Source organism: Apium graveolens, chromosome 9, assembly GCF_009905375.1.
Source record: "Apium graveolens cultivar Ventura chromosome 9, ASM990537v1, whole genome shotgun sequence".
Lineage (NCBI taxonomy): Eukaryota > Viridiplantae > Streptophyta > Magnoliopsida > Apiales > Apiaceae > Apium > Apium graveolens.
Genome location: NC_133655.1, coordinates 92,059,682 through 92,082,403, shown reverse-complemented (window position 1 = coordinate 92,082,403; position 22,722 = coordinate 92,059,682). Strand labels below are relative to the sequence as shown.

Sequence of the window (22,722 nt, the reverse complement as noted above, 5' to 3'; positions counted from 1 at the left end):
TTGAGTTGATCATTGGTGATCCAGATGTTGGAGTCAGAACTAGACGTGCTACTCAAAATGAGTGTCTGTTCTCAGGTTTTCTTTCTGAGATGGAACCTAAGAAGATTGAAGAAGCACTAACTGATCCAGATTGGGTGATTGCTATGCAAGATGAGCTCAATCAGTTTGAAAGTCAACAAGTCTGGAAACTGGCACCTAGACCTACACACAAGAAAGCTGTTGGTACTAGGTGGGTATTCAGGAATAAACTAGATGAAGATGGTGTGGTTACAAGAAACAAGGCAAGACTGGTAGCAAAAGGGTATTCTCAAGCTGAAGGCATTGATTATGATGAAACCTATGTTCCAGTGGCTAGACTTGAGGCCATCAGGATATTTCTGGCATTCGCAGTATTCTCAAACTTTAAAGTTTATCAAATGGATGTCAAGAGCGCCTTTCTGAATGGAAAGCTGGATGAAGAGGTATATGTAGAGCAACCTCCTGGTTTTGAAGATCCAGATCATTTGGATTTTGTCTTCTTTCTTTTCAAGGCTATCTATGGGCTCAAACAGTCTCCAAGAAAATGCAAGTTTGAAATGAGCATGATGGGAGAGCTGAAGTTCTTTCTTGGATTACAAGTAAATCAAAGGTTAGATGGAACATTTATTTGTCAATCCAAGTATCTCAAGGAACTCCTCAAAAAGTACAATCTAGAGGATTCTGCATCAGCAAGGACTCCATCAACTACAGCTGTCAAGCTTGGACCATGTGAAAACTCCATTAAGGTAGATGTCACAAGCTACAGAGGTATGATTGGCTCGTTACTCTATCTTACTGCAAGTAGACAAGATATTATGTATGCTACATGCTTATGTGCAAGGTTCCAAGCGGATCCTAGAGATATTCATCTCGTTGCTGTTAAACGAATCTTAAGATATCTTAAGGGAACACCAAATCTAGGTATTTGGTACCCTAAAGAATCTGGTTTTAACCTTGTTGGATATACAGATTCAGATTACGCAGGAAGTGTTGTTGATAGGAAAAGCACCTCAGGGAGTTGTCAATTCCTAGGAAGCAGGCTAGTCTCATGGTACAGCAAGAAACAGCAAACAGTTTCCAACTCAACGGCCGAGGCTGAATATATTGCTGCTGGAAGCTGTTGTGCTCAGATCTTGTAGATTAGGAACCAGCTACGAGACTATGACTCTGTATTGAACAAAATTCCTATTTTATGTGACAATACAAGTGCAATAGCCATCACCAACAACCCTATGCAGCACTCGAGGACAAAGCACATTGACATCAGGTATCATTTTATTAGAGAGCACATCATGAATGGTACTGTTGAACTATTTTTTGTTCCAACAGAAGAACAAATACCAGATATTTTCACTAAACCACTTGATGAATCCACATTTACCAGATTAGTTGGTAAATTGGGCATGTTGAATAGTTTTAGTGATTAATTTAATTAATATCTGAGATCTGTTCTTGAATGAATTTATAAATGAATTTTTCATAAATGAAAAATTCATTTGCAAATTTATTTTATCATTTTATCATATTTCTTGCTTATTTCTATGTAATTTTTATTATCTTATCTTATTTATTTACTCAAATTGTTAATTTTAATGTCTCAGAATATTTTATTTTCTCTAAAAATATTTTTCTATGAATTTAATTTGTTAAAATTCAAAAGAAATCTATTTTTGGACTGAAAATATTATTATCTCTGAAATATTTTAATTATTTTAATTTTGTAAATATTTTCTGAATTTTTACTAAGTTATGTAAGTCTTTATTTTAGTACATATTTATATATATGTGTGTTTCTGTGTTTAAAGCTGATATGACAATCGGCAAGACAATTGAAATTGTCTTGCTGAAAGTCATTTCAGGTTAAATTTTGTTTATTATGATTATCAGTATAGCTTTATACTGGCAAGACAATCGGTATGACTATCAATTGTCTTGCCAGTTATAAACCTTATATATTATTATTTTCCTTTTATTTTATACTGGTATGACAATCGGTATGACTATCAGATTGTCATACCAGTTATTTATTTTTATTTGTTTTATTTTGTTTGTTTTTTTTCTGTCTTTAAGCTGGTGTGACAATCGGTATGACAATCGGTATGACAATCCTATTGTCATACCAGTTATACTACTTAACCTGTTTTTGTGTGTGTTTTAAGTTTCATCAGTTCATTTTCTTTGTTTTTCCAAAAAAAAAAAAAAATTCCAACAGTTTTTTTTCCTCTCTTCTCTCTCTTCGACCAAAAACAAATTCAAGTGCCATTGATCTCCTTTGCTCGAGTTTTTACTCAGCAATCTAAATCATCACTCCTGTGATATATACTTACATATATATACATACAGGAGTGCTGTCAAAAAATTTTCAAATTTTTTTTTCGAATCATTGTGTTTGTTGATTTTGGGTATTTTTTATTTTAATTTTAATTTCTGTTTTGTGTCTTTTGGCTTTTCAAATCTGCGTTTGTGAGTTAAGAATTTTAACGAGATACATTTCTGTCTAAATTTTTCGATTATAATTAATTTAATTCGAATTATTAAATTAATTTAATTAATTCGAATTTTCTTAATATTATTCTTAAAATTCTGAAAGTGTGTGTCTTATTATTATTTTAAATGGCTCTCAATTTCCAAATTGTCGCACATAATCAGGTTGGTTATTTTAATCCAGAAAAATGTGATGTGGAAAAATTTAAGCCTTGGATTAGATTTTTAAATGACCATTCGATTGTTAGCTCTGCTATTAAATCAAATGTGATTTTAAATATCGATCTGCTTAGACTGATATGCACAACCTCTACTGTGGCCGATGATTCAAAATCTTTTTCATTCACCGTGGCAAACACACAGTATGTGGTTGATGAAACAGTAGTCAATCAAGCGTTAAATTTTCCATTGGACAATTTCTGTAATTTACCCTCTGAAAATAATATCACAAACTTTTTCCATGCTATTCACTATCAGGGGGTGATCAATTTAACCAAAATTTCTAAATCCAATTTGGTGTCTGAATGGGATATTTTCTTCGATACACTTTCTAAAGTGTTTGCCAACTGCACTAAATCCAACTTTCACGACATCACTTCCACTCTGCAGTATATTGGTCTTGCGGTTGTTTTCAATCAAAGGATCAATTTTGGCAAACTACTTTTTCCCATTCTCTTGAGACGTCTCACTACTGCTTTACGTGATCATTCTACAAATCGTAGGGTATCATGTTACTATGCTCGTTTTCTCATGCTTATAGCAGATCATCTTCTCACACCTAAGCACAAAACCCTTTTTGCTAACTCCGCAGTAACCGAACCCCCTCCCGTAAGCAAAAAGATTTACACCCGCCAAGACACAACCTTCAAATTCATGCAAGTTCCAGTACTTGTATCTACTTTCATGGCCACTTATATTCCCTTACCTATTTTCAATCTTCCCGGTCATGAACAGCTACCTCAACCTCCAGTGGTTCAAGCCACCCAGGCTCCTCCAACATCAGATGCTCTTCCTTTACAGGTAGTAATTCCTCACTCTCACTCCATTCCTACTTCTGTTGAAAGACCCCCAGTGGTTGATAGGAGTGACCATGAAGTTGTAGAACCACAGCTTCAATCCCAGGTCATAGAGCCAAACACAGAGTCTCAACCTATCTCAACCTCTCCCCCACTGTCTAAAATGTTACCCAGAAGATTAATAGGAAGTAGTGCATTGTTAAATGTGAGTGAACCCTCAGCTCTGCCTCCTCCAAAGAAAAGAAGAACTTATACTGAGGCATCTGAAAGCCCATCCTTGTCCTCCCAACAGGACATGGACTTTGAAATGGCCAATGAACAGTTACTAGAGACATTCTCTCAACAGGATGAATCTATTGAAATTCGCCATAGGGCCATGGCATCTTGTACTGAGTCAAGCACAATTCCATTACTCACAATGGAACCATACATATCCACAGATGATACTCAGGACACAGAGCAAGGAGTGCACATAGAGTCTGTTACAGTGCCTGCCATAGTTACGGCAGAAGAGCAGTCACATGCTTCTGAGGGAAAATCTGACTCTCAGCCACCCTTAATAGAGTCATTTTCTCCCCTCCCAGATCAAACACCTCTGGCTCCCTAACGGGATTCTCCACTCACAGATTTATCTGGAGAAAATGGAGGGCAACTCGGTCAATCTATCCCTGAAGCAATCCAGACATCTATTTCACATGAAATGATAGGTTTGACTGAGGATCGGGACTCGCGAATTCCCATTGCACCACCACTGACCTCTCTTGAAGAGGCTAGGGTGATTTTAACTGCAGGTACAGAAGAACAGCAACAGGAAGACTCCTCACGAGCAATTATATTGAGAGAAACACAAGCACGTGAGGTGAGTGAACCAAACACGAGTGAAATTCTGGTGAGAGCACACACAGACACAGATACTGAAAACCTGTTAGCTCAAATTGTTGCTCTAAAACAAGAACTTGCTAAAAGCCAAGCTGAGGCTCAAGCATTCAAAGCACAAGTGGTTGAACGGTCTTCTTCTTCGACCTCTGTCAACAATCAGCTAGCACTCATAAGAAATGATATCTCAGATCTCAAGAACACTGTCACACCAAAGCTCAATTCCATTCAGGAAACTCCAACTTTATCATCTGATGACATTTCTAACTTCTGCTCTCTACATACAAGGATGACTTCTCTTGAAGATTTGGTTGAAATGAATCATTCACTGGATTCCTCCAGATTTCGGAAGATAGAGACAGGTATGGAACATCTGAATGAAGGGATGAAGCACCTGTACTACATGATCAAAAATTCTCACTGTCCCAATGAAGAACAAAGGACTTACTTTGAAGGGCCGTCTGGTGGAGGCTCAGGCTCGGGAGGTGATGGAGGTCATGGAGGATCTAAGGGAAAGTCCGTAGAGGATCCCTCAACTAAGGGGGAGAAGAAAGAGAGTAGTGGAAAGGGAAAAAAAAGATACCTCTGCTGGAGACAAAGGAAAGGCTGATGATGTCTACTACAGTGGAGAACAGGATGACTTTGATATTTTTGACATTCCCACTGAACCAGTCTTGGAAGATAAAGATGGTTTATTTGAAGCTGAAGAGGAAAGTGATTTTGGAGAATGGGAAGAGGAAGCTACAGTGGATCCTATCTTTGAGAAAGAGTTTCAGCAGCAGCAGTCAGAGATGAAAAGAAAAGAAGCTGAACTCAAAAAGGTCTCCCAGATCATTGACATGAGGAAAGACATACAGAGAACAGAAACTCTTCAAAAGCAACGTCTTCATGACATTAAAGGTCAAGAAAGGAGAAGAGATGTCAGACTGAAGATTGGTGAAAAATGGGATGAAGCTAGGAGAGTACTTGATATGCCTCAGCTGAGCACTAACAATGATAGGCAGTTCCTACATCTTCTTGACAAGCTGGAAATCTCAAATCCTAACAATGATATGTACATGAATGCTATCAAGACTGAAGTCTCAAGGATCACAGCTGCTTTTGATAGATCCCTAAATGAGATGAGCATCTTTGTATATTGTCAGAGTGAAGGATCTTTCAAGGTGTCACTTCATCTGTTTGAGAATCGTTCTTTGTCAGAGATTTGGGTTCTTCTCAACAAAGTAAAAAGAAGCTCAGAATTGAATAAAGTTCTTCGAGAAAGGCTTAAAGAGTTTGCCAGCAGGGCTAGTCCTCAAGTGGTCAACAATCATAATCAGGTGAGATTCTTTAAGTCTGATTGTCTTCAAATCTGTCAGCTAGATGTACAATCTCTTAAAGACTACTCAGCTAAGCATCAAGTCTGGATGGAACATCATTTAAGAACTGCTGGATACTCATCCATGTTGAAGACTCAAGCTGCTGATTTGATTCAAGCTTATTGTGAAAAGAATATTAAAAGGTACAATCAGATCAAGAATAAGCTGAAGTCAGTTGGAGTTCAACCAGTCAGACCAGCAAGCTTCACTTCAGAAAAGGATCGTGTCTTTGACAAAGAGTTGCTTCAAGATTTAGAAGAAGGTGAAGTCAGAAGAGAAGACAACTGAAGTCAATTAGCTCAAAACTCAATGTAATATGATTAGAGCTTTATGAATCAAGATAGTCTAATGTACTTATATGTTCAGGCTAGAGGAACATCTATCTTGTATTCACTTGTAAATTTCTTTTGGAATCTGGAAAATGTTAAATATAATCCAGAACTTTTTTGCTATTTACTTTGCATTACTGTTTATATCTTTTTCTTATTTGTTAGTTGAGTTATCCTCTAGGTATTTGTTGTTATTGTCTAACAAGCAAATAGGGGGAGATTGAAAGGCATATGGCATAGCCTATTTGTATATTCGAGGATTTAACTCAACTCAAATAAGAATGTAATAAGTAAATAGTGGATCTATCGTCAGAGAGATCTCACAAAGTAACATCTGTCAAAGGGTTAAGAAACATTATTCATCTACAGACTTGAAGACTTAATTCACTGGAAGAAGCTCAAGAAATTGATCAAGCCTCAGTGATATAAATCAAGATTGTGGATTTAATCAAGTGACAGAGATCTCGTCAGGGTATCAATTAATTACAAGGATTTAGTCTGAAGAAAATCAAAGTCAAGACATGAAGAAACGTCACGGAAGTTAGTCACTCATGAACCAGACAGTACATCGAGTGTCAACGTTGAAGTGGTGGAATTGATTCATATATTCCAGTGATTTTCAGAAGATATTCAGAAGAATGGATGCTGCTCAAGATTAGTATTAATTCTCTATTAATTAATTAAGTCATATAATTTAATTAAGAAAATAAATTATATCTGCAAAGATTAATTTATTAATTAATTGAATTAATTGATTAATTAATTCAGAATTAATATTAAGGTTTTTCAGGATTTTAATTGATTTAAAATCTGTTATTAATTCTTAAAGACAACCGATTTTATTAGTATGACAATCGGTATGACAATCAATAGTCATACCGAAAGTCATGCTAATTCAAAAGGATTTTCTTATCAGATTTTTTATTACATTAAAATCTATTATTAATTCAGTAAGACAATCTGATTTTGAACTACTATGACAATCGGTATGACAATTGATTGTCATACCGAAAGTCTTGCTAGTTCATTCTGATTGTCTTGCCAGTTCAAAGAGATTGTCATGCCAGTACATTCTACTCGACTGTTGGATTAAAAGAAGCAGCAGAAGACATTCATGCAATCAATCATACAGAACACACAAGTCAAGAGCAAAAGCAGAAAACAAAGGCACAACATTTCATTTTTCATCTGCTTTATTCAAGATCAAAATTCTAGATTATAAAGTTAAATCCAATCCACTAGAATTATTTATCTTGTTCTTGTGTAACAATCTAGCGGATTAAAATTCCTAGAACTTAATCTCAAATCGCATTTAGCATTTGATCTTTTAATTGCAAAAATAGAAAAAGTTCATATCGAATTTATTCTAGATTTGTAATAATTGATTTGAGATTAATCCCTTGTAAACGATACCGTTGTTGTAACACCTTTCAAGTTTAATAATTATTTTATTTAACTTGAATTTTGTTTCACATTTTTATTCCGCATTTTATTCGATTAAACGGTATTATTTGTATTCAACCCCCCTTCTACAAACATATTGAGACCTAACACTTTAGATATAAAAGACTTAGACGCTCCTGAGTCAAACAAAACTTTAACAAGCACGAAATTAAGAGAAAGCGTACCTGCAACCACATCCGAATACTAAGCATTAGATCTCCTGGTCATCTTGAAGGTTCTGGCTCTTGCTGTGCTAGTTGCCGGTCCTTGAGATACACTACCTCCTACGCTGCCCTGAGTAGCCATCTTGCAGTTTCTGGCAATGTGTCCAACCTTACCACACTTAAAGAAGGTGACTCCGAGGTTTCCTGAATTACATGTTGACGCATAATGGCCTTTTGATGATATTTAAAACACTGGACATCCTTTCTGCATTGACCACTATGCTTCTTACCACATGACTTACATTCCACAATTGGCTTAGCCGATTGGGTTGGGGCAGAAGCAACTGAAGTGACACCGGAACTCGTCTGGGAAAAACCTTGTCTCCTGAATCTCTTGTTCCTATTCCGACCAAATTTGCTTGGGAACTTCTGACTGGACTCTTCTCGATCCGCCTTATCAACACCATTTTCAAACTTTCTCTTCTTATCACTCCTCTCCTTAGAGGCCAACTTCTGATCACTTTCAATCACTAGGGCGGCTTGAACTATAGAGGTATACGTCTTGAGCTGCAAAGCCACCACTCCACTACGAACTTCAGGCTTCAATCCTTGTTGAAACCTCCTAGCTTTCTGAATCTCGGTATTCACATATCCAGGGGCTAGTCGGGCCAATTTCGTAAACTTGGCCTCATACTCAGCCACACTCTTCTCTCCTTGCTTCAGTTCCAAAACTCCACTTCCAGCTGACTCTGCAAGATCCGAAAAATACTTTTCTAGGAATAACTCTATAAATCTGGCCCAAGAAACAGGGCCTCTCCTTCTAATGTCCGCATAGATTCCCACCAAAACTTTGCTTCACCCTTGAGAAAATAACTAGCATAATCCGTCTTAGAATCATCATTGGCCTGAATGAGGGTGAAGGCTTTCTCCATTTCCTTAAGCCAAACTCTAGCAGCAATCGGGTCTACCTCGCCCTTAAACTCTGGGGGTTTGACTGACTGAAAGGACTTGAAACTAACAGTTTGGTTTGGCTCTCTCGGCTGGGGTTGCTGTTGAAGCTACAACTTTTGTTGGATTTATTGGTGCTGTTGTTGTATGAATTGTTGTTGTTGCTGTTGCTGTTGTATAAATTGTTGTTGCTGCTGGAATTGTTCTTGCTACTGAGCCATCTGATTAGACTGCTAGTGCAGCAAATCTAGTAATCCATCCATGGTTGGGCCCCCATCAGAATTCCTGCTGGAGGAATTGGACGAGATATTCTTTTTGGGAGGCATTCTCCTGAAACAAAACAAAAAGGTTTTATATGAAAATTGTGTCCCCGGGTAGCAACATTTTTATGCATCAGGAGAATACTGCCACAATAAAATATTCCCTTCCTTGTTAACTTGGGGTCCATCCACGATGCATAACTAAATTTAACAAAACCAGCAACAAATACAACAATAACAGTAACAGTAATAACAACAGTGCAAAGAGAATGAAACCAACAACAACTGTATAATAGAAAGAACTATAGTACAACAACAGTACAAATCCATCCAATAACTACAGTACAACACTAGAAATAAACTGAGTACACAAAAAAATTGGCTGTCATAGCAGCCTCCGCCTAATACAAGCTACAGCAACATAATATACATATATAAAGGAAACATCTACAGAACTCCTACAAACCAACTCTGAGCTATGTATCTCACTGCAGCAACTCTGATTTAACCACTGCCGCTACCACCGATAGACCCTAACTCAAATACCAACTAGTTCACTAGATCCTGATACTGAACAACCCTGAACTCTGAGCTAATGAAACGGTCAATGGTCCGGGCTCTCTCTAGAGAAGCCTGAGTCAAGGATCGCACTCACTCCTGAACATCGGGTGAAGGGTCAGGGATGCCCAGAAAAGGCCCAACCGGTATCTAGTCAAGCTGTGATGCTAACCTCGGGCTCTGCTCTCTGATAAAAGTCTGGTTCATCGCTCGGTGAACATGATAGGGGATCGGGGAAGATGGACCTGAAGGAACAGATGGAGGGACAAGTGGTCTCGAGGTGGAAGAATTGGGACCGCACCCTGGAGGGAAATCCCTAACAGCAGACACTGACCTTCGTACCCAACGAGGACAGGCACTAGTTCCTGACACGCCTCTCGGAACAAATGGGGTAACTGGTGGGTGAGGCATGGGAGTCTCCTCAGCTATAATGTCCAGAGTCCTCTCAGAGTATGAACCATCTGAATCTGACATGTTCTCCCGAGATAAAGAACTGGAAATCACTATGGGCCACTGTCAACAATATAAATATACAAGGAATATACAACATGTTTAAGGCAAGTCTATTAAAATATTAATAAATGCCAGGGTAACACCATCAAAACCCTCGACTAACACTTAGGGTTGCTCCTCTAAACGAGTTGCTGACTCATACTTTAGGACACACTTTCTAAACCTTTCTGACTCAATCCTTAACCTAAATCAGGGACTTGAACCTATAGCTCTGATACCAACTGTGACGGCCTCAACCCCGGGGTCAGGGGCTGACGTCACCAAAATATAACAAACTATGAATATAAACTACTAATTAAACTTTATTATATAAACACGACCCCAAAACCAAGATCGGATACAGGTTCAAGTATTATTTAGGTTACAACACAACATCTAATTTATTCCACAACCTGACACTCTAACTTATTACAGCAACTCATCAGACCTCAAGGTCTGATACAAACTACCTCAGAGGAGCCGGGACCGGAGGGGGCTGACACTCTATTCTGCCCTGGTCTTCTAGACATCTGCAATAAATAGATAGAAAACAAGCTGCAAGGGTGAGCAATTAATTGCTCAACAGTACCACTATATGAATAAAAAGTAAAACAGTGTATATAAAAATGGTATAGGAACAGATATCATAACTCGTTTATGAAAAACAAGTAAAACAGGTACAAACTGGATATCAAAACTAGCATGCTATGAAAAACAATATCATCTATAGTGTGTTGTGTAAAAATACCAGAGTCCAGTTTTAGCATGCTATTTCCTTTCCAAAACCACTGTCCCATTACAAGAACCATAAATAATTTGTCCTGTTAAGGGGACCATAAAACTGTTTGTTCCGTTACGGGAACCACTAAACCAAAATCAGATATATAACTGGACGAATCCTAGGGACAGCTCATCAGTCTTTCCCATCACAATACTGTTCCGGAACTCAGAGACTAGCTAGGTCTCTGCCACGCTGGACTAAGCAGTTTAAATAGGGCGTGCAACCGACTTAGCCTCTTATGTAAACCCGTTGGGCCGTTACGGGCCTCTTACGCAACCATCCAATATCTGATCCGTTTTTATCCAGTTATCAAAATCAATTACACCTATCTCTTTTTAAACAGTTATCTCACAGCACACATTCTAAAATTTTCCAATTTAATCACAATCTAGAGATAGCCATTTTCAGAAGTTACTTTTTCCCCAAAACATCAGTTAATAAAACATATTTAAATACGGGGAATACGTAACTTAAAATGTTATGTTCGAATACGTAATTTAAGTCAACAAACATTCATATATACTGAACTATAAAAGATTTGTTCAGGGGTACTTGCCTTGCGAAGCTTTACACTAACACTGACTTGGCTCTAAACCGACTTCAACTACTGGGTCCTCCGACTCGAACCTACAGAATCGAAACAACCTAGGTTAAATGACCAGTTATGATTGACTTATCCTCACTAGACTAATTACCCAACGATACAATTCTCGACTCGTACATATTCACATAATAATATACACATAATAATGGTACACATAACAATTAGGGTTCGATTTGCATTTAAGAGTAATTTTTAGAAAATTCGGACAGCGACTCCTCTATTTATAGACCTACCCGTTGAAACATCAATCGACGTCAATTCCCAACAAGTTCAATACGAATTGTAACGAAAATATCTATTTACTACCAAAAATAATTCATACAAATCATTTTATTTATTTAAAATATTTAGGAATCAGATACCAATCATCACGGTCCACCGCCCGCTCGTAAAAGTCATCGCGGACAGCGACAAAATTTCACGGGTACCCGATAAATTCTCGGGTTTCCAACGCAAACTCTATCGATTAAATTCCTGAATAATCAAAATATCCATGCAATTAATCACAAAAATACAATCGATTATTTCATAATTAGTAAAATTAATAACCGAAATTTATCAAGAGTCGGGAACTCAAATTCGAACAGCCCAACAGAATCAACACAGAAGCATAACAACAGGGACACGACCACAGGACACGCGCGTGCAAACGCGCACATGAAAGGAGCAAAACCGGTGACCAAGTCACCGTAAAAAGACAGGGAAGATGGTGAATACCTGAAAAACGCAGCCGTCAGCGAAGCAACACCAAGAAGAGAAAGAAACAGGATTGTATATAAATATAAGTGTATGTATTTGTTCTTGAGGAGAGAGATAGATAGAATTGATAGAGAGTAGAGAGGCTGAGAAGAAAGATTGATGTTCAGCCGAATAAACCCAAAAAAAAGAAATGAGTCACCCACCCTTCTGTACAGCCCAGTCGCGTGTCCAATAAAAGGACACGTGGTTATTTTTATTCCCGAAAGCCCTATGCTCGACCCTGATACGCGATATTACCGATTACTACCGTGCACGAAAAGTTAATCAGAAAACCCCTAAATAGTCTTGAAATATTGCAAATAATTTGAAGTTGCTAAAATAATTTTTTTTTATAATTTTTAAGTTATATTTGAAATGCAACATGTACCCACATTTAACAAATAAACGAAAAAACTTGCGAGTAAGATTAATCCCGAAAATTACTAGAATAATTTCAAAATACTTAGAATATTGAACATCTAATAAAATATAAGTTTCTAAATTTATGAGAAATTCCGGAATTAAATACAGATTTTTCAATTAAATAAAATCAGAAAATCATTTAAAGAAAAATAAATAATGAAATATTGATCTGTAAATTTTATAAAATCCCAAAAATAATTATTGAAATTGTGAAATCATAAAAACAATTTTTGAAATAATCCAATATTTTTGAAAAATAAATTTTCCATAAAATCACTTTTAAAAGCGAAACAAAAATAATATGGTGCATCAAAAAATCACACGAACACCCTCACAACCCAGCAACCACATATAAATAGTAATAAATAGAGCACAGAGATCATAATTAATATACAATTCTTTATTTAATTAATTATGCAATCATTACACATTTAAATATCACAAAATATACGAGTCGTTATACTCGGGATAAAGGGGGGAAGTGGAAACCTTATCCGGACTTCAGAGCTGCCTTGTACACAAAAAGTCTCTAGGGATTGAGATTGCAAGCCCTCTTACTAGTCTTAGCCTTGCGAACCTCTAACCATTCGGTCCAAGGGTAACTCGATCGAATCTCTTCAACATCCCTTTCACGAAGCATGCTCTTGTGGTGGAACGCATCAAAATGGAAAATACTCGGGTACTCGTCCGCCCTTTCGTCCAGCATGCTCTTCAGACTGTTAGAACAACGATTATTAGAGAAAGGAGAAACAAAAGTTATACCTTGCAGAGAGCAAATTGTAGCCCTCTTGTCCATAGCCTCCTTCATGGAAAGAGAAGATTTGATAGGACCTTGAACTTGAGATATCTTTAAAGGGCTTGAGAAAAGTTGGGAGCTTGTGAAAGGCTTGAGAAAATTTGAGGAGTTGAGAAATGAAGGTGTGAATGAAAATGAACACTTCTTATCTTCATTTATAGGAAAAAAAGCTACCTGCTACAGCAGGTCGTAACTCTGCCTGGTTCGCGTTAGCAAGTATCTCTTGAAAGAACACCGGAAAATGGTGGAGAAAAGCGATAGAAGAATTAGAAGGAAGGACATAATAAACAAAGAAAGCGACTTAGAACACCGCTTATTGTATAAGTCCTCCGAGAAACGCCTGGATGAGGCTAAAAGCAAGTCGTTAGTCTTAACTAAGGGTTGATTACACTAATAACCATGAATAGCAAAGCCTATGAAGATTAGAGCAAGATTAGGTTCTTAGCTGAACAAGTTTCGTGAAGACTAGAGTATTCATGAGTATGAGAACCAGAACATTCTCCTCATGACTGATCATACTACCCTGCAGGAGACCCCCAAGGCCTACCAAGAGCAGGCCTGGCCGACCAGGATAGAAATGGAGCTATTTTGGCCAACCAGGAGCCTCTGTAGGAGAGCCGTGAGGGCCCCAAGGCCTACCAAGAGCAGGCATGGCCGACCATGCTACAAATAAAGCCTTTTTGGCCGACCAGGAGCCTCTGTAGATAGCCCTGAGGGTTCCAAGGCCTACCAAATGCAGGCCTGGCCGCCAAGGCTAAAATGGAGCCATTTTGGCCGACCAAGATCCTCTGCAAGATAGCCTTGAGGCCTCTGAAGTTGTTGCGGAGGCCCTCCTGTGAAATTTCTTGGAAAGGATAACTCTCAGCGGAAATAAATTTTGTGAAGACTAGAACGTCTACGAGAATAAACTCGTTGGAGTACAGATAATCATGTAAAACAAGTTCGTTGGAGTACAGGACATCTTGTAGAACAAGTTCAATAGAGTATAGAATGTTCAGTAGAACGAGTACAGAACGTTAAATAGAATGAGTACAGAACGTTCACTAAAACAAAGATAGAAGAACTACAAGGGACTCTAGGACCACCATGAGATTAATTCCACGGAAGATCAAGGACAAGAAAAGCCTAGTAGAATATATGAAGGCCTTGAGTCCGGATAAAAGGTTCTGCGAAAAAAAATTGGACAATCACTCATGGCCAGCAGGGGACAAGAGGTCATGCCCCTAGCCGACCAGACTTGTCCGAGCAGGATGAAATGGAGCCTTGAGGCTGAGCAAGACCTCCTACAAGCCTCCTGCAGGATGGTCTAGAGGGTCCTGCAAAATTTCGGCGACCCCCTTGCTTTTTTTTTTGCAAAAATGTGAAAAAGTTGATTTTTTTTAAATTTTCAGGATTTTAATATTAGCCCGGATTAAGGCTGATTAGTGAGACTTAGCACCGATTATGGTCGATTAGTGTATATTACACGTAATTAACCCGAATTAAGGGAAATTAGTGACTTATGTGATGAAATTAGCCCCGGTCAGGTCCGTTTAACCTATTTACACACGTGATTAGTGAGTTAGGGATCATTAGTGTCTTATGTATACTAATTAGTCCTGATTAGCCCCGATTAGGGCAGATTAGCCTCGATTAAAGCCAACTAACGCATTCTAGCTTAAAATTAGGCTCTTTTGAGCCTAGTTAGCAGCTTATACATGAAAATTAGCCCCGATTAGGGCCGATTAGCCCCGATTAGGGCTTGTTAGCAGCTTTCACCCTGTAATTAACCTTGACGAAGGTTAAGGGGTGATAAATGATGGCTTTTTAGTCCCAATTAGGACCGTTTAGTGTTAGACACTATCCTATTAGCCTGTGCAAAGAACTTAAGTGTGTATACTCGCACTATATTAGTCATTGTAAACATGTAGGTCACTCCACACTTTACGATAAAACGGTGATACCCATGAAGGGACGATACATAAGAAGGGTCAAAAGTATCCCGAGTCGCGAAAAGACCATTATAACTTCCACGAAAACTCGAGTGGTATTCCCAGAAGTTAGGGGGGAAATGATATGAATAGAAAATACATCCTAAAGACACATTAAATGTCACATTAATTACACTTGGGTTTTTTGATCAAGGTCCAGTACAGACCTGTCTGATCAAAACTTATAGCAAAATCGAGACGGCCCATGTAGTCAAGGTCCACCAGTAAAAATCGTCAAGGTCCACGAACATAAACTGTTCACAGGTTAGGCCCAATACGGCTGGAAGAGTAGAGATATGTGTTCAAAACGGACTCAAAGTCCTACTCATAAGGTTCTTGAGTTCCTTCCCTAATAGGATTCCTAGTCGCCATCTAAGTTGAAGACTTGTCCACCAAGTCTCCCCACAAAAGTCTAACCCTAACTCACCTCTATATGAAGGGCTTCATCCCTCACCCCGAAACTACGTTTTTGGCTTAATTCTTTACCACACAGAAATACGTAGGCATCTTGTAAAGACGGATAGTCTCGAACGCGAAAACAACTATAAAAATTCAAAACTCACATATAGCATTAATTACTAACGCTCTCTAATTTTTATTTTACAACACTAATTTGCAGTCTGAAAAAAATTGTTTTACTTATTTGTAATTTTCATCGTAGAGATGAAGTATTGTGGAAAATAAGTGTTTCCAAATTATTAATCAAAACCTTGTAAAAAAAATATATTAATCAAATTTTATTTCGAAAAATCAAAATTTCATTTTATCCATAAAAAAGCATTAAAATATAATCCATAGAATAGTAACTTGTAACTGGGTACGTAGTTAATAAGACTATGACAACTGACAACTGTATTGCGTACAAATGTAAAAGCTACTAATACAGTACTTAAGAAGATGGTACATATTTGTTAGATTGAAGAAGAGAAGTCTGCAAGGACTGAACATGACTACATATGTAACATATCACTGCTGAGAAGAATTAATGCAACTCCTTCCTCTGGAGATTAATCTAGTACAGCTTCTTGAATGATTTTCTTGTGCACCATCGCGTCGTCTTTTTACCCTGTTTCAGCCCAGATTTACTCAGCCACAAAAAGATTAAAACGATCAGTCTACATCAGATGGTTCTATATCTCGATCTTTCTGATTTGTTCCTGTGGAACCAAGTCCGTGTTCGTGTTTTGAATTTCATGCTATGTGTGCTTAAGAGTTAAATTTTTTGTTAAACATATACAAATATAATACATGTTTGACTTACTGGGGACATAGATGCTTCTTCACCATCTATACATGCAAAAAGTTCATCTTGCTTCAATAAAGCTTCATGCAAAGCCTGCACCAAGGAATATACAAAGTAAAACATTAAGCCATTTGATGCAGCAGCCAATAAACTACACCAGCAAATGATCGTGCACTGGAAGACGTCTCATCGTTAAAATTCTTACCTTCTTAGTAGAAATTAATTCAGATTCTAATGCATCCACACGGCGGACAGCATCATTTAGTAAATCATCTCTCTTTCTTGGCATTGAACTTGACCTGTCCAACAACAAGTTTACCTTTCTCTCTAGCTCATTAATTTTTAGGACAGGATCAGAGTGCCTCTTTTCTCCAAAGGAGTCAGTAGTTTGGGGATCATAACGTTCTTCAATATCTACTAAATCACGAGTCCGTGTTATAGATTTCAGGGCTGAAATTGCAGGTGCACATATCCTGTTCATCTGAGATATTATTGAGCAGATAAAAGGGAAAATTCCCATGTAGACGAAAATAAGTGCAGTATAGAATGAAGCAAGAAGTCTTCTCAATGCTGATGCTCTTGGCAAATGAAGCCCTTCTGCATACCATTGTAAAAAATTTAAAATGTAAAATATGAAGCCCTTCTGCATAGCATTGTAAGATTTTTAAAATGTATAATATGGTCTATACTATAGACGGAAAACCCGGCTGAATTGAACAATGATGAACATTTACAGCATGGGCAATGGCTCATCAGGCATTACATAAAACTAAAAAGCGTGCAGTGTTAATGTTGGGATAATTGGAGATCTTTCTTCAGAATCATCAAATTTCTCACTCACTAGTGCGGATAAGAGACTTTTAAGTATCATGTACACAACCATCATGCATAGTTGAATTTCTCGCTCACTAGTGCAGATACAAGACTTTTCTCTACATGAAGTTTATTTATTTATTTATTTTGAAGGAAGAACTCAACTCTGAACGAAGTGTGCTAGAAAACCATTGCAAAGGGGGGGGGTAAATACGTTGTAAACACAACATCTTTAGGCTTGATTATAGTGGTGACTGAATTGGTTGTGGTACAAGTTGCATTTAAAACTATTTTAAGCCTTATACGCACATGAGCATACCCACAAGTTCAGATGCTAGCTTCACAATCTACAAGAATTGTATACAGTAGAAATTATATGATAACAACAAACAGCAAGATAAAATAATGAAAACCCAAGGGGATAGTTTTCTGACCTTTCGAAGTGTGGGATACTTGAAGAGATTCTCCTGCCTTCGCTTTTTCATTAATAGTCCGATACAACAAATCAACCTCACAGTCAGGGAGGCCCTCATCCTGGCAGACAGTCCTAACCACCTGCACTAACAACAATTTTCATAAGCATTTTAACTGAATGAGATCAAATTGAAGCATACTTAGCTTCAGAAAGCCTTTCATATCCCCTTGAAGGAATTAATTAGCTTAATATGCCTCAATGATTAACCAAAAGTTCATTATTTATAATGATGATCATACTTGATCCCTTGCAGGTATCAGTTTTTGTTCTGGAGGCTGCTTCTTCTTTTTAGGATCAGTGATCTCCGGACCCACAGCTCCTGACTCGGTCATGGATATGCCCTTCCCTATCACCTTAGCACCATTATTTCAATTTTAATATTCAAAATCTCCCAGTAGTAAAAAAAAAGAGTAGAAGTTTTTAGCGATCACAAAGTAACATGGTAAAGTAAAACATACCTGTGGATAACAGAGGTTGCCCCTACCTGTTATTGTAAAACCACCTTTTATTGTGCTTCCTATCTGTCGAGAACTTTGTTCCTCAATGCCCTGATCCATGTGTATGACAAATAATATGAGGTTTGGAATATACCAAATTAAGAAATACAAATATGGAAAAAGTGTCTCCTTACCTTTAATACATTAGGATCATTCCATGGCCCTTTATCGGATCTTAAACAGCCTCCTTGATCCATACACGTACAACAACCACCTAGAAACTCTGGTAACTCGCTAACAACAAGTATCAGCAGTAGGTGAAGAATGATTAGACTACTAAATGAGAAGAAGTTGGACAAACAACATATGCAACCAGGTTATATGTAAGTTACCTCTTGTCTATCACCTCAAGCAATTTGTTCTGGTATTTTTTTCCAAGAACCTGACGACAACGAAACATAAAAGTTATACAGCGAGAAAGAACAAGATATATGGGGAAAAAAAATTCTATTCTAGCAGTTTAACATTTGAAAGAAATGAACTCCCCTACATGCCTGAATTTTGGTGAGGGTTTTAGGATCAACGTATCTTTTACAAATGATATTCCAGGCCATCCAAAAGACAGGACCAGCATTTATAATAAACATCTGATGAAGTGTCTGCATAAATTTTTTTTACAATAAATATCCGAAAACAGATTAAAATCACGTAATGATTACAGACCACTTGACAGAATTTCTTATAATAATTACTTCAGGATAATAATTCGTGTCGATCAACCTCATCTTATCCATAACGTCTCCGATAGAACCAGCAAACTTCTTTGGGTCCTGAATGAGAAGATACCAAAAGCATGTGATAAAAAAGCTAATGTAACAGCACTAAAACTTGGCTATGTATTTCTGTATAAATAATGAAAAGGAAAATACCGCTCCTTGAACATCTAAAATGACTGTACTTGAATCTAAATTCCTTCTTGCAGATATCGAGCATGCTGGAAACTTTATTAAAACCCTTTTTTCAAAGTCCTGCACATGATACTTCACCAGCCGATCCCAAGTTGTCACCTGCATAAGCTTACTTGCGTCAACTTTACCTACTCTTTCGATGTAAACAGGTCTTCCTTCCTTATCAACGCCATGGTGGCCATGACAATAGTATTTTCGAACTTCATCTAACTCCACAAAATTAAAATCCTGATAAAGATATCAGCATATACATTTAGAAACACCGGAGAACTTTCAAGTCCCTGGGGGTGAGAATTCATGATACAAACTACAGGATTGATATCATACTATAATATAATTAACAAGTCAATGTAACAGGAAAACTAAGTTTATCTGGTTATATGAAATATTCTTTGGCAGGGGCTAGGAATTCAGGGACCAAACTACAGGATTGATATCATAAAAAAAATATTATTGAGTAACCAGTCAAAGTAACATAAAAACTAAGTTTATCTGGTTTTTGTGAAATTGTCTTCGACTACACCACACTGTAATTGACAATCTTAGCGAGATTAAGACAGTTTGATGTTTGCCTTTCCATGAAATAAAAGATGCCTAAATGTTACGTATTCACCAATAATATATAGCTAACAATAAAAAGCTTAAGTTATCTCAACAATCCTCAGCACCTAAATTAGTTGTATAATTGTAGACCAAGATAACTAAGATATTAAATTATTAATTAATGTTCAGTTGTCTATTATGCTAATTTTAGATTTATCTCTTTACTGTACATATCAACCATAAGGACATGATTGAAAGTTTAAGACTACGATCCTTCACTCTGAAATTGCAACTGTTACACATAAAGCAAAGCATAAATTCCAAGGAAACATGTCAATACAGAACAATTGGCGCAACAAATATATAAGCTATCAGCATTCATCCAATACTATACAGCAATATCAGTCAGTTACTGCAACACATGAAACTGAAAAACATATCAGTAAAAAAGATCACCTCTAGAATTGCATCAGTGCCAAAGTCTCTTCTCCACCGAAGCATATTTGCCCACATACACTTAGTTTGCTCAACATCAAACTTCCTGGCTTTCAAGAACCTAAAAATATGAAAATTCTTCAGATGAATTTTGTTCATCTGTGACTAACTAATGCAACTATTTAACCACAAAGCATGATTTATCGTACACAGCCCCCATACCAATGTTTCATGCACATATTTGCAAAGCTGTGAAGCTCAAACATAGATCAGATATGAATTTCAAGAAAGTCGGGGGATGGAACCAAACTTCTTTCTCACAGTAATGATACATTTTCATATTCTTAAAAGAGATAAATATAATGCCCAAATAATAAATACAATTAATAAAATCATGTTATCAAAATCACCTGAAGAATTTCAAGAACATTTTGTCAAAAGAATCCAGTCTCAACTGAGAAACCCTTCTATCATGCTGTCGAACATATAATATATGTTGTTTCTTGATGGGATTCTAATAAAAACTATTGATTGAAATTATGGGGGATACAAGTGAACAAAGTATATAACACAACTAACAACTCCAACCCAAATAAGCTATCAATTAAAGAATCGGGTTTATTATCTATATACAGGAGGGAGAAATTCACCTTAACATCAGATACTGATCATCAAATCTACCAGGTAGCAAGTTATCATTTATTAATGCAAGTCTGAAAGCTTGTATGGCTTCTAGCTCCTTGGAATTCAGGATAACTTCTATCTCAGAAGAAACCTTTTCATCCCCTATGGTTTCCTTTTTTGTTGTATTGAAGTCATAAGGTGCAGAAATCTCTTTCCCCTTAAAAGTTCCTTCTTTTGTAATTTCACCCCCTTTCTTTCGACAATCCGACTGAAGTTCTTTTCCTTTGTCTCCATTGCCTAGTAAACCAAAAGCAGTGCTGAAGTTGTTAAACGTATTATTCTACTAATTGTTTTGAAATCTTATTATTAGCAACATTTTAATTATTTATGTGTTTCTTCAGTTGGTATATGGAATTACAAGACAGATCACAAAGTATATCCCAACTTAAGTTAATACCATAATCTGAATTTAAGGTTTTTTATATGTACTAAGATGCATAACCTTGTGGCGCTCAGATGCATGCAAATTCTCCGGTGCTTATGCATTCCACAAAGAGTATACAATTCCATTTTTTCATAAGAACTGTACAATCCCTAATATTAACTTTAACTATTTACAGTTGAAGGGCATCCAAAATTATAAGTTAATAAAAAAATTAGCACTTTCTTAATATATAATTTTAAGTGATACAAAGAGAACTAATGGTTTCAATGGGAAACATATTTAAGAAACAGTGAAAGAACAATTTATGGGGAGGAATGAAGAAAGAGCTTACCAGGGCTTCCAAATCGATTATAAACTCTTGACATGTGCACTCTGCTTGGCTCAAGCTATTCGTGTATATCACAAAATTTTGAAGAAGAAGAAATGGAGAACCTGAGTTGCTTCTGTTTGTCTACACCCAGTGTAAAATATATATACAGTTGAGTAAATACTCATCCTTATCTCCAATATTATCAAGTCCCCAACTAACTACCCTGCTTAGCTGATCAAAGCATGCCCTGAGCGGCAGAGACTAAACATAATTTTATGTAATGCACTGAAATTGCTGCAACTAGATTGCAAAATAATAGTTATTAGTTTTGCCGCCATCTTCTTATCTGTCAACTGTAATCTGCAGTTCCGGATTACCATTGCAGTTCTTTCATTACTGTTGTGTGACGCTTTTTTACTTGACCTTGACTACCCCTTATCTGTTACTCTGCAACCTAAAATTCACTCAACCAATACTGCGTACCTTCTATTGCTCTATATGTGCTCATTCACTAACGTATCAAAGAAAATAATTCAATCTTTCACATATTTTTTGTTCATCTATAAACTAATTTTACGAATTATTTTTATTTACTAAATAGTTGATAATTATTCTATATATAATCATATCCTTTCACCCAAGATAATAAGAATTTCGTTTAGAATTTTATAATTATAACAGAGTGTTCAAATATCACATATGTAGCTGCAGATATTAATGTGTATATGGGTGGCTTTTCGAATATAAATCGACTGTGTAGGTTGATATGAACATTCTGACTTGCAGAGATTGATGTGAACATGGTGGGTGTTGGAATTTCAAATGGCTTTGTGTATGGTGATTTTCTTAGAAGACATTATCTTTAGCGTATCACATCTAAATGTGAATATTTTGCTCATTGCCTTCACAAAATAGTTTATACATATGAAGCATATCGCAGTAAAAGATGATGAATTTTGATTACATCTGTAATTTTGAACCCTCCACCTAAATTATAGCTTCCTGGTCTCTTCTTCCTTATCTATTGACATTTCCCTACCCACTTTCTCCATTTGATCGTGCAGACTCCAGACTTGATAACACACGCTACTTATACTTGCAATTACGTTCAAGAACGTGGCTAGTTTTATCTGTTCCTACAATTCTTATTCGAGTTCACAAGACGTAAACT

At 36.9% G+C, this 22,722-nt stretch overlaps 1 protein-coding gene across 3 annotated transcripts; it reads right to left on the bottom strand.

Annotated features, from left to right (window-relative positions):
• Positions 1–16,080: 16,080 nt before the first annotated feature.
• Positions 16,081–22,152, bottom strand: LOC141684163 (phosphatidylinositol/phosphatidylcholine transfer protein SFH6-like). Of its 3 annotated transcripts, none has more exons than XM_074489001.1 (14): positions 21,573–22,152; positions 20,823–21,093; positions 20,194–20,293; positions 19,156–19,293; positions 18,979–19,056; positions 18,781–18,885; positions 18,619–18,668; positions 18,421–18,520; positions 18,248–18,337; positions 18,029–18,142; positions 17,749–17,869; positions 16,707–17,098; positions 16,520–16,594; positions 16,081–16,324 (listed from the first exon to the last, which is right to left on the bottom strand). In XM_074489001.1, exons 1-14 carry the CDS (start codon positions 21,604–21,606, stop codon positions 16,271–16,273), a joined length of 1,722 nt encoding a protein of 573 aa, XP_074345102.1. In that variant the 5' UTR covers positions 21,607–22,152; the 3' UTR covers positions 16,081–16,270. The 3 variants fall into 3 exon arrangements, with proteins under 3 accessions (XP_074345102.1, XP_074345101.1, XP_074345100.1); XM_074489000.1 differs by having other exon boundaries at positions 16,081–16,415; positions 19,156–19,422; positions 21,573–22,150; XM_074488999.1 differs by having other exon boundaries at positions 19,156–19,422; positions 21,573–22,149.
• Positions 22,153–22,722: the final 570 nt, after the last annotated feature.

Coding starts and splice junctions, on each gene's coding strand:
- LOC141684163 (XM_074488999.1), bottom strand. CDS start 21,606: ATGTCAAGAGTTTATAATCGATTTGGAAGCCCTG. Junction 19,423..20,193: donor GCACTGATGCAATTCTAGAG/GTGATCTTTTTT, acceptor TATCTTTATCAG/GATTTTAATTTTGTGGAGTT. Junction 18,338..18,420: donor ATGATCCTAATGTATTAAAG/GTAAGGAGACAC, acceptor CACATGGATCAG/GGCATTGAGGAACAAAGTTC.